This window comes from Hemitrygon akajei, chromosome 7 (assembly GCF_048418815.1).
Source record: "Hemitrygon akajei chromosome 7, sHemAka1.3, whole genome shotgun sequence".
NCBI classification, from domain to species: Eukaryota; Metazoa; Chordata; class Chondrichthyes; order Myliobatiformes; family Dasyatidae; genus Hemitrygon; species Hemitrygon akajei.
In genome coordinates this window covers 139,740,536-139,757,038 of record NC_133130.1, presented here as the reverse complement: position 1 = coordinate 139,757,038, position 16,503 = coordinate 139,740,536, and the positions used below count along the sequence as shown (strand labels likewise).

The window sequence follows — 16,503 nt, the reverse complement described above, 5'->3', positions numbered from 1 at the left end:
CCAAGTGCAAGGCACAAATCAGGAAAAAGATGAAATGCTCTCCATTTCCCTGAATGAGTTCAAAACCACAATTCTGAGAAACAGAGTATTTGATTGGCATCGCATCAACCACTCTAAATATTGGCTGTCTTTACCACCAACACACAGTGGCTTAAATATGCATCAAATTCCATTTTTCATGACCTTACTCTTCCACTAACACTGTTTATACCCTAAAACTTCGCTGTTCTCTCCTAATGCTCTGTGCTTTCAAAGAGCTTTAGATGGTCAGCAGACTTGGATATAATATACATTATCCACTCCTCCAACTCATTGAATTAGATTATAAATAACAATGGAGTCCCAGCATCATTCCCTGCAGAATCCCACTGGTCACTGGTTTCCAAGGCAGAAACAAATCTTTTATTTCTGTACCCCAGTTAAAGTCCGTGTATGGGAGAACTGTACCCCAATGATGGTCAGTGTGTGTTTGGAACTGTATCACAGTGATGGTTAGTTTGATAGATAGATAGATAGATAGATAGATACTTTATTCATCCCCATGGGGAAATTCAACTTTTTTTCCAATGTCCCATACACTTGTTGTAGCAAAACTAATTACATACAATACTTAACTCAGTAAAAAATATGATATGCATCTAAATCATTATCTCAAAAAGCATTAATAATAGCTTTTAAAAAGTTCTTAAGTCCTGGCGGTAGAATTGTAAAGCCTAATGGCATTGGGGAGTATTGACCTCTTCATCCTGTCTGAGGAGCATTGTATCGATAGTAACCTGTCGCTGAAACTGCTTCTCTGTCTCTGGATGGTGCTATGTAGAGGATGTTCAGAGTTATCCATAATTGACCGTAGCCTACTCAGCGCCCTTCGCTCAGCTACCAATGTTAAACTCTCCAGTACTTTGCCCACGACAGAGCCCGCCTTCCTTACCAGCTTATTAAGACGTGAGGCGTCCCTCTTCTTAATGCTTCCTCCCCAACACGCCACCACAAAGAAGAGGGCGCTCTCCACAACTGACCTATAGAACATCTTCAGCATCTCACTACAGACATTGAATGACGCCAACCTTCTTAGGAAGTACAGTCGACTCTGTGCCTTCCTGCACAAGGCATCTGTGTTGGCAGTCCAGTCTAGCTTCTCGTCTAACTGTACTCCCAGATACTTGTAGGTCTTAACCTGCTCCACACATTCTCCATTAATGATCACTGGCTCCATATGAGGCCTAGATCTCCTAAAGTCCACCACCATCTCCTTGGTCTTGGTGATATTGAGACGCAGGTAGTTTGAGTTGCACCATATCACAAAGTCCTGTATCAGTTTCCTATACTCCTCCTCCTGTCCATTCCTGACACACCCAACTATGGCCGTGTCATCAGCGAACTTCTGCACATGGCAGGACTCCGAGTTATATTGGAAGTCTGATGTGTACAGGGTGAACAGGACCGGAGAGAGTACGGTTCCCTGCGGCGCTCCTGTGCTGCTGACCACCGTGTCAGACCTACAGTCTCCCAACCGCACATTTGTGTGCGCGTATGTGTGTTAGAGAGAGAGAGAGACTTGTACCCCAGTGAGAGCATGTGTGAGACTGTACCCAGTGAGGGTTAGTGTGTGTGAGACTGTACCTAGTGAGGATTAGTGTGTGTGAGACTGTACCCAGTGAGGGTTAATGTGTGAGACTGTACCCAGTGAGGGTTAGTGTGTGTGGGACTGTACCCAGTGAGGGTTAGTGTGTATGAGACTGTACCTAATGAGGATTAGTGTGTGTGAGACTGTACCCAGTGAGGGTTAGTGTGTGTGAGGCTACCTAGTGAAAATGAGTGTGTGTGAGACTGTACCTAGTGAGGATTAGCGTGTGTGAGATACTGTACCTAGTGAGGATTAGTGTGTGTGAGACTGTACCCAGTGAGGGTTAGTGTGAGATGGTATCTAGTGAGAGTCAAACTGTATTCCAATAATGGTTGGTGGCTGTGGATTTTATGTCTCTTTGTAAGACCAAGGTACGAGTGAAAACAGAGACCTTGTTGTCTAATACAATATCAAATTCCATAACATGTTTTAAAGTGAAAATAAATAGTAATTAAGTTGACAGATTTTTTTGTCTCTGTTCCTAAGTGTATGGTCTGAGATGAGCTGGGAATATGTGTGACTCTCATGAGCCCTACAGTTACAAAAAAGTCTTTTACAAATAAGATGAAGATGATAACATGAGGTAAATCTTGGTACATTTTAAAAGTATGGGCCAAAGGAATTTATTTAAGCAGATTAAAATGCCTTTATTTGTTCAAATTTTGGTGCTGGTTTTTATTCCTTGGCACCTAAAGTAGCAGTCTAGAAAAGCAATGAAACTCTGTATATAAATGAAACCAGAAAATGCTTAATTTTTAAATGGTCACATTTACACTGCAGTAGAAGAGGGAGAGGCTGTCACCAGGTGACCCTATTAAAAGCAGATCTTTTTCAAAGAACAGGAGAAAGCTCTTTGAGGTTCAGAAATAGCCAGAATCAGAATCAGGTTTATTATCACCAGCATTGACGTGAAATTTAGCTGGTCAGGTGTAACTGATGTATGTAGTTCTGAATCAGGTCAGAGTTAAGTATAAAGAACTGCATTAAAAGGGACACTCCGATACTCAAACCTATAGCTTATACTGGGAAGATATGGGGAAATGTAAAACTGGGACAAGGGGGTAACAGGTTTTATAGTAAGCATATTTGAAAAGAGAGTAGAGAAGAAGTATAAGTAGATTACATCCTACTTGAACAGATGAGACCAATGCTTCAAATTGCTGCATTACGGAGGAATCTAAGGTGGCAAGGGTCCTGGGGAAGGACCTGTGCAGGAAGAGCATTGTTACAGTAGTGTGGCTGTTCTATAGATCAACAAATCTTTGAGAAAAATTTGAAGGAGTATTTGTGCAAGTATATTACAGAGGTGTAGAAGGGTATCACTGGAGAGGCCCAATTATTCCTCTATTGGGATGATGTGAGAATAAGAGGCAAAGGAAAGTTTAGAGTTCAGAGTAAATATATTATCAAAGTAGGTATATGTTACTATATACTACCTCAAGATTAATTTTCTCAACAAAAGTATATTCCAGTCAAAAGTAAGGACAGTAAATGTGGGGAGAACCAGCCTTGGATAACTAAGGAAATAAAAGATAGTATCAAATTAAAAACTCTTGTGTACAAAGTCGCAAAGAGTACTGGGTGATTGGAGGATTGGGAAAAATTTAAAAAGCAACAAAGAACAGCTAAACAAGAAATAAGGAAAGGGAAGATAGAGTATGAAAGTAAATTAGCACAAAATATAGAAACAGATGCATAGCAAAAGTTTTTATAAATATATAAAGCAGAAGAGGATGGCTAAAGTCAATGTAGGTCCCTTGGAATTCAAGAGCAGGGAGGTCATGCTGCAACTGTACAAGGTACTGGTGAGGCCACACCTGGAGTACTGTGTGCAGTTTTGGTCTCCATACTTGAGGAAGGATATACTGGCTTTGGAGGCAGTGCAGAGGAGGTTCACCAGGTTAATTCCAGAGATGAAGGGGTTAACCAATGAGGAGAGATTGAGTCGCCTGGGACTATACTCTCTGGAATTCAGAAGAATGAGAGGGGATCTTATAGAAACATACAAAATTTTGAAAGGGATAGATAAAATAGAAGTAGGAGAGTTGTTTGTATTGGTAGGTGAGACTAGAACTAGGGGACATTGCCTCAAGATTCAGGGGAGAAGATTTAGAACAGAGATGAGGAGAAACTGTTTTTCCCAGAGAGTGGTGAATCTGTGGAATTCTCTGCCCAGGGAAACAGTTGGGGCTTCTTCACTAAGTATATTTAAGATACAGTTAGAGAAGGGGAATTAAGTATTATGGGGAAAAGGCAGGTAGATGGAGTTGAGTTTATTGACAGATCAGCTGTGATCTTATTGAATGGTGGGACAAGCTCAGTGGGCCGGATGGCCTACTCCTGTTCCTATTTCTTATGTTCTTCTTGCAGGCATTCACAAGAAAACAAATGTAATGCAATCAATTAAAAACTAAAAAACAGATTAACAAACGAGCAATGTGCAAAAGAAGACAAACCTTGAAAATAAAAATAAATAAATAATGCTGAGAACATGAATTGAAGAGTCCTTACCAGTGAGTCCTTCGTTTGTGGAATCAGTTCAGAACTGAGCTCAGTGGAGTTATCCATGCTGGTTCAGGAGCCTAATGGTTGTAGGATTATAACAGTTCCTCTACCTGGTGGTGTGGAACCTAAGGCTTCTGTACCTCCTGTCCAATGGTAGTACCAAGAAAAGAGCATGGCCTCAATAGTGGTGGTGTGGGGCCCGAGGTCCTTTAATTCCTCTCCGATAGCATCACTGAGAAGAGATATGGTTTGATGGTGGGTGGCCTTGATAATGGCGCTGCTTCCATGTGACAATGCTTCTTGTGCTCAGTTGTGGGGAGGGCTTTTCCTGCGATGGACTGAGCTGTCTCCACCACCTTCTGTAGACTTTTCCATTCTTGGGCATTGGTATATCCATACCGGGCCGTGATGCAACCAGTCAGAATACTCTCCACTATGCATCTATAGAAGTGTGTCAGAGTTTTAGATAACATGCAAAATCTGCGCAAACTTATAAGAAAGTAGAGGAATCATCAACAAGGGAAAATCTGATAGAAGAGGACAGAAGGCCGTGGAAGAAAGTAACGGGGAAGGAGCACCTGTGGGAGGTAATGGGTAGGAGATGTGAGCAAGGGAAAAGGGAATGTGGAATGGCCTTCTGTCCTCTCCAATCAGATTCCCCCTTCTCCAGCCGTGTATCTCTTTCATCAATCAACATCCCAGCCCTTCACTTCATCCCTCCCCTTTCCAGTTTCACCTATCACCTTCTGTTTCTCTTTCCCCTCTCCCCACCTTTGAAATCTACTCCCCATCTTTTTTTCTCCAGTCCTGCCAAAAGGTCTTGGTACGAAACGTCAACTGTACTTTCTTACATAGCCGCTGCCTGGCCTGCTGAGTTCCACCAGCATTTTGTGTGTGTTTCATGGTGCTCATGCTTCTACCTCTCATCTATAATCAGTTCTTTGGTTTTGCTGATGTTGAGTGAGAGGTGGTTGTGGCATCATTCAACCAGATTGCCCTGCTGTATGCCGATTTGTCACCACCTTTGATTCACACAACAACAGTAGTGTTGTCAGCAAACTTAAACATGGCATTAGAGTTGTACTTAGCCACACAGTCATAGGTATGAAGCAAGTAGAGCAGGGGCTAAGCATGCAGCCTTGTGATGCGTCTAAGCTGATGGTGATTGTGGAGGTGATGACAGTGATGGTGGAAAGGGAGGAATTTCTGAGCCATGTTCATAAGGATCTCCTAAACAATACTTCTCCCGAATCTGCTTGTAATGAGAGGGCTGAATCGGCCCAACAAGAGCACAACTGGGGAACAGTGATCACTGGTCGCAACATTGGAATTAATAATGTAGAAGAGTAAGAAGCAATCAGAGGAAAACTTAGTTGAAGAAAGGCTGACTTCACATGGATGAGAGAGGATCAGGCCGGGTAAAGTTGAACCAAACTTTAGATTGTAAGATTGTAACAGGGTGATGGGTCCTTTAAAGAGACCTTTAAAAATCCAGGGCTAGGTACATTCCCACAAATGACCACTTTGTATTGGTCTTTACCAAGGGACAGGGTGCTGCCAAAATCTAAGCAGAATCAGAATTTTAATCAGATTTATTATCACTGACACGTGATGTGCTTTTTTTGTATTGCAGCAGCAACACAGTGAAACATAAAAATCTATACATTTCAAAAAAATTCATCAATAGTGTGCAAAAAAAAAAGAATAACAAGTAGTGTTTATTGGTTCGTGGACTGCTGAAGTAGAGCTACTAGAGGTGGCAGGGTTGAACATTAATAGAGCGGTTCCTAAAATAAGCTGGCCACTTGCTGTGAAGGGGTGTATTCTTGATTGCCTGGGAAGGTGGGGTTTGCAGAAGAGTTTGCCACAATCTTCTAATCCTCTCTAGGTGAGGATGTGCTCTCTGGAATATGCTAAATATGATCATAAGACATATTATAGTTCTCTTGAATTGGGCGCTAACATTTCAAATGTGGTATATCTGTTCAAAAATGGGTCCAAGTGCATACCATGCAACAACAGTTTAAACTTTGCTGATGAAGAAGCCTTTCAAAATTGTAATCAGAGCGAAAAAATGATAAAGCGAAACTAGTGATTGAAGCAAGCAGTATTAAAGGCTGATTAAAGTGAATGAGGATGATGTCATCCATATGGAATTTCAGGAGTCATTTGAGTTAAGGTGTGGTTCCAGGGATGGTATGTTTGCATTCAGAGGAGAGCTTAAATAGACCACTTGATCTACTTATCTCTCCTCTTATTGCAGATCTTACTTCTAAAGTTTTCAGCAGAGTTCCCTAGAGTTATGAATGAGTGAAGATCTCATCGAGATGTACAGACTTCTTACTTACACAGTTCAGCGGACTGATGCTGAGAGGATGTTTCCCTTGAAGGAAGAGTTTAGAACTGAAAGCCAGAGCTTCAGAAAAATGAGTAGGCCATTTAGGAGGGTGATGTGAAGAAATTTCTTCACCTAGAGGAATTAATCTTTGGAATTTTCTACCTCACAGATTTAGTCACTGAGTTCATTCAAAACAGAGATGGAGATTTCCTGTCATTAAAGCATTCATGAGATATGCGAACGGTGCTGGAGAATTACACTCTGGTAGGTCGGTCGTGATCTTGATCAATGGTGGCGCAAGCTCAAAGGGCCAAATGACTCACCCCTGCTGTTAGTACCTTTGTCCTTACGAGTACAGCTACAACAGCATTTAAGGAGCTTTGCACCATCCAGGACAAAGAATCCCATTTGATTGTGCTCCATCCATCACCCTAAACATCCATTTCCTCCACACCAGTGCACAATGGCTGCACTGTGTACAGTCTACAAAATGCACTTCAATTACTTGCTAATGCTACCTCCCAGATCCATCGCCACTACCACTAAAGGCTTCAGGCTCATTGGAATACCACCATCTACAGGAGGTGCAAGTTACACAGCACCTTGACCTTCATTATTTTCATTGTGACTGGATATAAATCCTTGAATTCCATCCCCAACAACACTGTGTGGGGGTATCTTCACCAGAAGGTCATTAACAGATGAAACAGACACCTCTCCATGATCTTCTCAGGGACAATTAGCAATTAATGCTAGCCTTATCACCAATGCCCAGATTCTGACAAATGAATGCAAAAGAAAACCCAAGCATACATATGTGTAAATTGACCAGTTTGTAGAGCATATCTTGAAACATATTTGACAAAAGCAGGGAAGCCATGTTGTACTTTACCAACCCTGGACAAAGCCTCAAGTTTCGGGGGAGTAGATTTAGGATGGAGATAAGGTGGAACTGCTTTTCCCAGTAGGTGGTGGTCTGTGGAATTCTCTGCCCAATGAAGCAGTGGAGGTTACCTCAGTAAATATATTTAAGACAAGGTTGGATAGATTTTTGCATATTAGAGGAATGAAGGGTTATGGGGGAAAGGCAGGTAGGTGGAGATGAGTCCATGGCCAGATCGGCCATGATCTTATTGAATGGCTGAGCAGGCTCAACAGGCCAGATGATCTACTCCAGCTCCTATTTCTTATGGTGTGACTGCAACTGGAGTATTGCAGCCAGTGAACTTCAGGAAGAACATATCCTATTGTGGATACAGAAGACATTTGCGCAGAAGAAATTTCACCTGGAAACGTTATGGGTGCTCTTGCAAAAAAAAAGAGCAAATATGTAATATGTCATCTAGGATGTTAGCCATCTAGAATATAGGTAGTGTATATGGACAAAAAGATGGTCCCATAAGCAAATTGGTCAAGAACTAGGTCTCACAGTATTACAGTAATGGCATTAATATATTAGATGAGTGTAAAAATATCTTTATTACGCAAAGTAATTCCCAAAAAGGGGAAAATCAACCAACCTCTGTATATGAAGGGGTATTGAGAGCTGGGTAAAGCAAAATAAAGAAGCCTTGCTGTGAGTACATGGGTTTCCTCTGAGAGGTCTGGACTCCCCCCACATGCCATGGTGCACCAGTTAGTAGGTAAATTGGTCCTGTGATTAGGTTCGGGCTAAATAGGCAGGTTGCTGGGTGGTGTGGCTCGTTGGGTCAGAAAAGCCTGTTCTGTGCTGTATCTGTAAATAAATAATAAAATATGGCAGGTACAGAGAACTGACAACGGGAGGCCTTTTACAAGTATAGAAAGGTATTTCAAAAAGGAATTAGGAAGACAGAGAGAGAGCACAAAATATCACTGGCAGACAAAATTAAGGGAAACCCCAAACACTGCTTAGATATATTATGGGCAAGAGGATAAACATAGAAAATGTGGGGCCTATTTAGGGACCAAAGTAGCAGTCTTTATGTGGAGCCAGAGGTCAACTTTAAGTTGAAGGATATCATAATTGGAGAATTCAGGAAGGAGGATAGTGAAATTTTGGAATGTATTAATATTAAAAAGGAAGAATTATTGGATGTCATAGTGAGCATAAAGGTAGACAATCCCCATGGTCTGATGAGGTGAATTCCAGGCAAGAGACTGCAGGTGTCCTGACAGAGATTTTTAAATCTCTTGAGTATTGGTGATGAGCCAGATGATCAGAGGAAACCAAACACAGTATCATTATTCATGAAGAGCAGCAAGGATAAGCCAATTCGTTATCAGTGATAGGGAAGTTGCTGGAAAAAGATATCGGGAGACAGGATTAATCCACACTTGGAAACACAAGCATTAATCAGAGGTTGTCAGCCTGGCTTTGTTAAGGGGAGGGCCCGTCTGAGCAATTTGATTGAATTTTTTGAAGTATCAAAATTTGTTGATGAAGTCAGTGTAGTTGACATGGGCTACGTGCACTTCAGTTAGGCTTTTGACAAGACCCACATGTGAGACTGGTCCAAAAGGTTAAAGCACATAGGATCCTGGTAATGTTGGCGAATTGGATCCGAAATTTGCTTGATGATAGGAGGCAGCTGGATGAAGATGATTTTTTTTGTGATGGGAAGCCTATAATTCATAGTGTACCACAGTTATTGGTGCTAGGTCACTAACTGTTTGTTGTATACTTCAGTAATATGGGTGTGTTTGGTAAGATGGAAGATGACGTAAAAATGCCAGTGTTGTTGATATTGAAGATACTCAAGGGTACAAGTTGATCAGTTGGTAAAATGGGCAAGGCATTGGCAGGTAGAATTTAATCCTGATAAGTACAAGGCAATTCACTTTGGGAAGACTAATAAGGCATATACAATGAAAAGCAGAGCCCAAAGGAATGCTGAGGAATAGAGGGACTTCAACGTCCAAGAATCCTGAAAGTCGCAACACAGGTAGATAAGGTGTTGAAGAAGGCATAGAGTGTTTGCCCTAGGACATGGAATATAAGAGCATTGAGGTTATGTTTCAAGATTTTAAAATGTTAATTAGGCCATAGCTATGTACAGTTCTTGTCACCACATGAAAGGAAGGATGTGATTGCACTAGAGATGGTGGAAAAGAGTTTTATCGGGATTTTGCCGGTGATGGAATTGTTTCAGTTATAGGAGAGATAGATTAATCCTGGATTTGATTAAGGCTGGATTTGTTTCCTTGGAGTAGAGAAGGCCAAGGGGGGAGCCTGATGAAAGTATACACAGTTCAAGAGGCATAGATAATGATTATAAGTTGGAAACTTTCCCCAGAGATATATGTTTAGATTAAGGGCTAAGAGGTTTATTGGAGTTGTGAGGAAGGCTTTTTTCACCCAGATTGTGTTTGGAACGTGCAACACATTGCCTCTATGGCTGGTTGAGGCAGGTTTCTCAAAACAATGGAGAAGTACAATGAAGCTCCAATAATTCTCTGTCCAATCATTTGGAAATCGCAATGGTTCAATGTTCCCCACATTCCCTTAAAACTCACTGGGGTCCTGTGAATTGTATTGGGATTTTTATAGGGAAAAAGTATCTGCCAGTCTGGTACTGCAATAGTCCTGGTGTTTTGTCAGCATTTTACTGAATCTTGCTGTGCATTTGAATCACTAAAGCATAGAAGGCTAAACCACTTTGACTTTGAGAGCCAGATGTCAAACTGGGCTCTTTACTGCAACTGGTAGGGGAGTGGTAATAATATTAGCAAGAAGCAATCAGAAAATCATTAAGGTTCTTGTTTCTGATCCAAGATTTATTTTCTGTCTGAGCATAAAGATGTTGAAGAGATTATGATAAACTTTCATCATTCTTTTCAGCACAGTGACCATTCCTTTCTATTTTAATTGCTCTCCACCATTGTTCAGGTGGGTGAGTATACATTCACCTGGTTTCACCCTTCAGCATTCAGATGTAGCATAAGAATCAATCTGTGAACCGTTCATGGGTCCACTCTGAGCCCTTTTTTTCCTATCAACATGCTGTCCCTGGAGTGAAAGAGAAGTATTGGCAGTGGATGTGCAAAAATGCATTTGGTTTAGGACAGAGAACAACTTGAACACCTGGGGGAAATCCACATGGTCACAAGGGGAACATGCAAGCACGTCAGAAACAGCACCCAAAGTCAAATAAGCTCTTCTCAGGGAGACAGCCGGGAACAGGTATCGATGATTACCAACATTTTGGTTTCAAACTATGCCATCTTCTTAAGAAGATAGCAGAGTTTGAGAAACATCGGTTATCATTGGTATTTGTACCCGGCTGGAAGCCCAAGTAGAGTTTATTTGTCATATACGCTTGGAAAAAACTAGATCCTTTTAGCACCCAAAGTCTATTACAAACCCAGGTTACATTAACTGCACTAATTATAGCACTGTTAATTATTAACCTTATAAAGGGGCCTTGGGGTTACAACTGGAAGTAATATAGATCAATCAACCCAAAACCAGAGTCCAAAATCTAAACAACTAAACAACAAAGATACTGGCATGAATTGGCTGTGGCTAATTGGGAAAATACATTTGAAAAGGTGTGTCAGTAAGCAAGCATAGCTAATATTTAAGGATCTAATGCACCCTTTGCCAGTTCTCATATAGGCTGATGTAGAATAAATTATATTGGTAAGCAAGAAAATAGAGAAATTAAATGAATATTGTTTGTTTGTCTTTTCTGGAAACAAAAAAAACCCTCTGGAAATGTTCTATGTTCTATGAAACAGTGGAAAACAATAGCTCTAGATAAAGGGAGGAGCTGAAAGTAATTAGCATTAGTTAAAAGTGTAGAAATGAATTAAACTAAAAGTCAGTAAAACTGATAACCTGTATCTCAAAGTTTCTATGGAGATGGTTATTGAGTTGTTGATTTGCTGGTTGTCTTCGTCCATAATTCCATTAACTGCCAGAATGATTCCCAGAGACCAAAAGATAATTAATGTAGCCCCATTATTTTAAAGGAGAGTGAGAGGAAACAAGGTATTAGCCTGACCTCAATTGTCAAGAACCTGCTAAAATCAATTATTAAGCAAGTGCTAACAGGCCACTTAGGAAATAATAGGCTTGGGCAGACTCAACAGGGATATATGAAAGGGGAGTCCTATTTGACAAATTTGTTAGTGTCATTTGAGGTTATAGGTAGCAGAACAGATCATCAGTGAATGTGAAGTTTCAGATTGTATTTGATCTAATGCCAAACAAGAAGTTATTAAATAATAATTACAGCACTTGAGATTGGAGGATGTGCGGATTGATGATTGGTTAAACATGCTATGGGGCAAAAATCTGAGGGGCAATGAATACTCGTCAAAAATGAAGTAACAATTAAAATTAGTGGGTGTGACTAGGCTGAGTGCTGGGGCCTCACATGTTCACACCTGTATCAGTGAGAGCAAGAAATCTGATGCTCATACAAAACTGGCTGAAATCTAAGCTGTGAGTGGAATCCATGGAGGATACAAGAGGACAAGACAGGCGAAGTGGTACTAAAGTAAAAGATCTACCAAGATCTTGATCGACTGGCAGAGGTAGTGTGGGGGTGGGGGGGGGGGCGCTGAATGAACTATTAGTTCTATCTTTTTAGGTTATTTCAACAATAGCATTCAGTCTGGTGAGTCAGATGAGATATGCCTTAAACATATCTGTGTTGGCTTAAAATCTACTCAAACTTTTCCAAGTTGGTTTTCACTTTTTCCTTTTTATTGTTTCTGGAATCTTCTCTTTCGTCAAGATTAAGCCATTTGTTTTAATATTGCCAAGCATGTTCATAACCCTTCTTGATCCACTTTCACCGGTACGTAACTTAGGTTTCTCCTGAGAAGACAACTTCATCCTTAGCAAAACACACATTTAAAATTCCAGTTCAGTCTCCTGCTTCTGTGCACAGATCACACTCTTTATTTTTATTTGTCTCCACCCCTCCTTTCATAACCCATTTACTACTGACATCCCTTTAGATTTAAAGTTTAGAAGATTTTTGAGTTGCCTTTTCATTAACAGCTCTTCTCATACTCTTTATTTTAATTTTTTTGCAGTCAGTTTATGAGATTCAGTTAAATGCTCACTGGAGTTATTTACCTGATTTACTTTTTTATTATCTACTCCTGTCATTCAGGAAACCCTGGCTTTGCCTCCCTTTCCTTTCCCTTGTGAGAATGCACCTATGCTCAACCCTCCGGGAAACACCCTCTAAGTTCACTCATTGTTTCTCTATAGTTTTACCTATTTGATTCCACTTTGCTGCCCAATTCCCTTCTCATCTTATTGAATCTGGTCCAACTCCAATTTTGATTTCTCCTTGTCCTTCTCAATTAACCTGAACATGATTCCTGCTTCACAATAGTTCACCCATTGGCACTTTGCCCAGGTTCTGTACAAAATTTCCCAGAACTTAATCAGCAATGCTTCATTTGGGCTGGAAAACAGTGATCAAGGAGGTTCCCAAGGTCCTTCCCAGCTGTGTCTCTAATTCTAATATAGGGGGGTAATTGAAATCTCCTGATAGTTCTTGCACATTTCTGTAGTTTCTCCAGAGAGTTGCTCCTCCATCACTTCACTATTTGTGGGCCTGTAGATTTACCTACAGTAGCATAGTATCTGTCTTATTGCTGCAAACTAGCATTTGATCTTTCAGCGCCATTCTCTCTCTCTCTCTCTCTCTCTCTCTCTCTCCCCCCCCTCCCCCCCCCCTCCCCCCTCCCTCTCTCTCTCTCCCCCCTCTCCCTCTCCCCCAGCTCTATATAATGTTTTCCTTAACATTTATGCCTCACTTCCATTTTGGTCTTCCCCAATCCTTGCTGGAGTGCTTCAATATTAATTAGTCCTGTATTTTTAAAAGTAATTTTTAGCTGTTTTTGCAATACCATAATCCCACCTGGCTATTTCTGCATGCAGCTCACCAGTGTTATTCGCCATAACTGATCCATTTACCTACAGGACACACCCCAATTCACCACCCATGCCGTCACAGATTATGGCCCGACTGAAGCTTGTGGAGCTCCACCAGCCTGCATTTCCTTGTTAATGCTGTTGCTGTGTTTCTAGTTTTATTGGTGGAGTTGCAATGATGTTTCATTTCTAGCCTCCTGTCACTCACTTCAGTGGCTGATTGTCCAGTAATCAGGTGGACCTTCACCAGGCCATGGAACTAAGTAATCCTTCCTCTCTCTGCAGATCTGCAATGGGTCCGAATACCTGAAGCTGCCGGCTGAAGATATGATCCAAGCCATGAAGATAAGCACTGCCTCAGAAAAGGCAGAGTGTTCAGGTAACCAGAGTGGAATTGGTTTGATGTGGATTCTTGAGAATAATTTGGGGTCGGTTTGGAGGGAGCTTGGGTGTCTTAGAGTAGTTGAAGATCTCTTTGGGGTTGAGTTCTCGAAGAAGAAGCCATTGGTTTCCAAATGATGAGGAAGTAGGTAAGATTCCAGGAAAGTGAGATCCATAGAGAGTGGGACCACATCCCTGGAATGGGCCTTGCAGAAGAGGAATCTCAGAGAAAGAGGATCCTTGTGGAAAGATGTACTTTAGGACTTTGCAAGGATCGAGGAACTTTGCGGGGAAGAGAGGGCCTCACCACTGCCAGTCCAGTTGCATGGTGTTACCTGGAGGAAGGCAGCAGCTGCACCATGTAGTCCCCTTGGAAATGCTGCTTCTTACAGGCAGTAAGACAAGGTGATGTGTACAGAGACAAGATAAATTTTCTCAGGGAAGCAAGGTCTTCCAGGTGACCTGAAGCATGTTATGGCATATGAACTAAACTGAGGCGTGGTGATACATTTGCTTTGAAAGGTGCAGTCCTGTTAGCTCCTTCGTTAAAATAGTGCAGGTGCTGATGTCCCTTTATTGAAGGTGCAGAAATAGTTGACTGAGAGTCCCAGAATTCTCATGTTGAGTGATTGAAAGACTTAAGTTTATCAGCTCCCAAATACTTCTCATTTCCTTTTCTTTATTTTCCAGATATTCCATCCACTGAGAGTATTAAATCGCCCAGTCGGAGTAAACACAGGATGCGTCCACGGACAGATCCTGGTTGTCTTGGCATCTCTTCTTATTCTCCCAATTGTCGTTGGGCAGAGAAGTCAAGGTTAAACATGAAGTCACTGATGTTTGCAGGTGGTGCCATTTTGCAGGTGAGGGCCGTTCCACCTGGTATATTGGACAAGGTCCCCTGGTTCTACTGCTGCACTACCTGTGGCAAAGTGTTCTGGGAAGGTTCCCACTTTCACCGCGTGCTATCTCAGTTCCAGGAGGTGCTGCACATCACAAACGAATCAACCCATTTACAAGTTTAATCTTTCTCCATGTTGTTCTAAATGTTTATTTTCAGCTCATCTTTAAAATGGACCTTGTCAGAGCTCAATTTTGGTGTTTCTGTACCCACCTGGGCTTGCCACTCTCACAAAAGATATATCTTCTACATTATTCTGGTTAGAATCATAGCTCCAGAACCATCCACATTCCTTCCCATTCCCTTGGTGCAACCATTCAGAGCTTCCATGCTTCACACCTTCCTGTAGGTCTCTGATCTTGCTCTGCCCTCCAACTGTCCCACTAACTTCTCTAACCTGGTAATTTTTCCACCGCTCTTCTTCTCTCATTTTCAATCCTCTATTCTGAATTCCCTCTTATCCCTCCTGTTCTCCTCACCTGCCTATCACCTCCCCCTGGTGCCCCCCTCCTTCCCTTTCTTCCATGGTCCACTCTCCTCCTCCTATCAGATTCCTTCTACTTTTAGCCTTTTACCTTTTCCACCTATCATCTCTCAGCTTCTCACTTCACCCTCCTAACCTGGCTTTGCCTATCACCTTCCAGCTTTTACCCCTTCTCCTCCCCCTCCACCTTATTCTGGCTTCTTCCCCCTTCCTTTCCAGTCCTGCAGCAGGATCTGAGCCTGAAACATTGACTCCACATCGATGCTGTCTGATCTGCTGAGTTCCTCCAGAATTTTGCTGTGGATTTCCTGCATCTGCAGAATTTCAGCATCTATGGATGTTTCAGAGCAAGACCCTTCATCTGGGCTGGACAGAAGGGGGAAGAAACCAGAATAAGAAAGTGGGTGGGAGGGGAAGGAGTACAAGCTAAATGATGATAGGTGAAACCAGGTGGTGGAGGAGGGGAGTGAAGTAAGAAGCTGGGAGGTGATCGGTGGAAAAGGTAAAGAGCTAGAGAAGAAGGAATCTGATAGGAGAGGAGAGTGGACCATGGGAGAAAGGAAATGAGGAGGGGCACCGGGGGAGATGATAGGTGGGTATGGAGAAAAGAGGTAAGAGGGGGGTCAGAGTGGGGAATTGAAGAAGAGGGAAGGGGGAATGGGAAAAATTGCTGGAAGCTGGAGAAATCGATGTTCATGCCATCAGGTTGGAGGCTACCCAGACAGAATGTGAGGTGGTGTTCCTCCAACCTGAGAGTGGCCTCATGGTGGCAGTAGAGGAGGTCATGAACCCATGTGTCGGAATAGGAATGGGGATTAAAATTAAAGTAGTTGGACACTGGAAAATTCTGCAGAACCTCTTGTGTTTATAGAAAAAATAAATGGTGATTGTCACCAATGAATGTACAATATTGATTTCATCTTACATCTCCTCAACAAATGAATTCTGTATGTAGTAATACCAAGATGACATTCAGGGGTGGACTGACAAGTACCAAGTAATGTTTGCACCCCATGTGTCCCAGGCAATGAACATCTCCAACAAGAGTTGAACCACTGTGCAATGACATTACCAAGTCTCTATTCATTGATATCCTCTGAGTCACCATTAACCAGAAATTCAGCTAAATCACCCACATCAATCAACTGGTTATAATAAAAGGTTAGAGACTTGGTATCAGCCATGAATAATTCACCTCCTGACACCTCATAAGTTTTGCACTATCTTTATGGAATGAGTCAGAATACTCTCTATTGAATGATTGAAGATTCAACTGTGAAGATCTTCAGGTACATCCAAGGCAAAGCAGCCCACTTCATTGACATCGCCATCAATAATCCTAAATGTTTATTTGCACCCAGACCCAATGGCTGCAATGTTTGCTATC

General features: G+C 41.8%; 1 protein-coding gene across 3 annotated transcripts in view; it reads left to right on the top strand.

Moving 5' to 3' along the window:
- Window positions 1-15,532, top strand: part of exd3 (exonuclease 3'-5' domain containing 3) — a 168,439-nt gene extending 152,907 nt beyond the window's left edge. For all 3 annotated transcript variants that reach the window (XM_073052099.1, XM_073052098.1, XM_073052100.1), the window contains 2 exons: window positions 13,636-13,729; window positions 14,422-15,532. In XM_073052099.1, the coding sequence (XP_072908200.1) occupies window positions 13,636-13,729; window positions 14,422-14,756 (429 nt within the window). In that variant the 3' untranslated portion in view covers window positions 14,757-15,532. The remainder of the gene's footprint in view (window positions 1-13,635; window positions 13,730-14,421) is intronic.
- The last annotated feature ends 971 nt before the right edge of the window (window positions 15,533-16,503 follow it).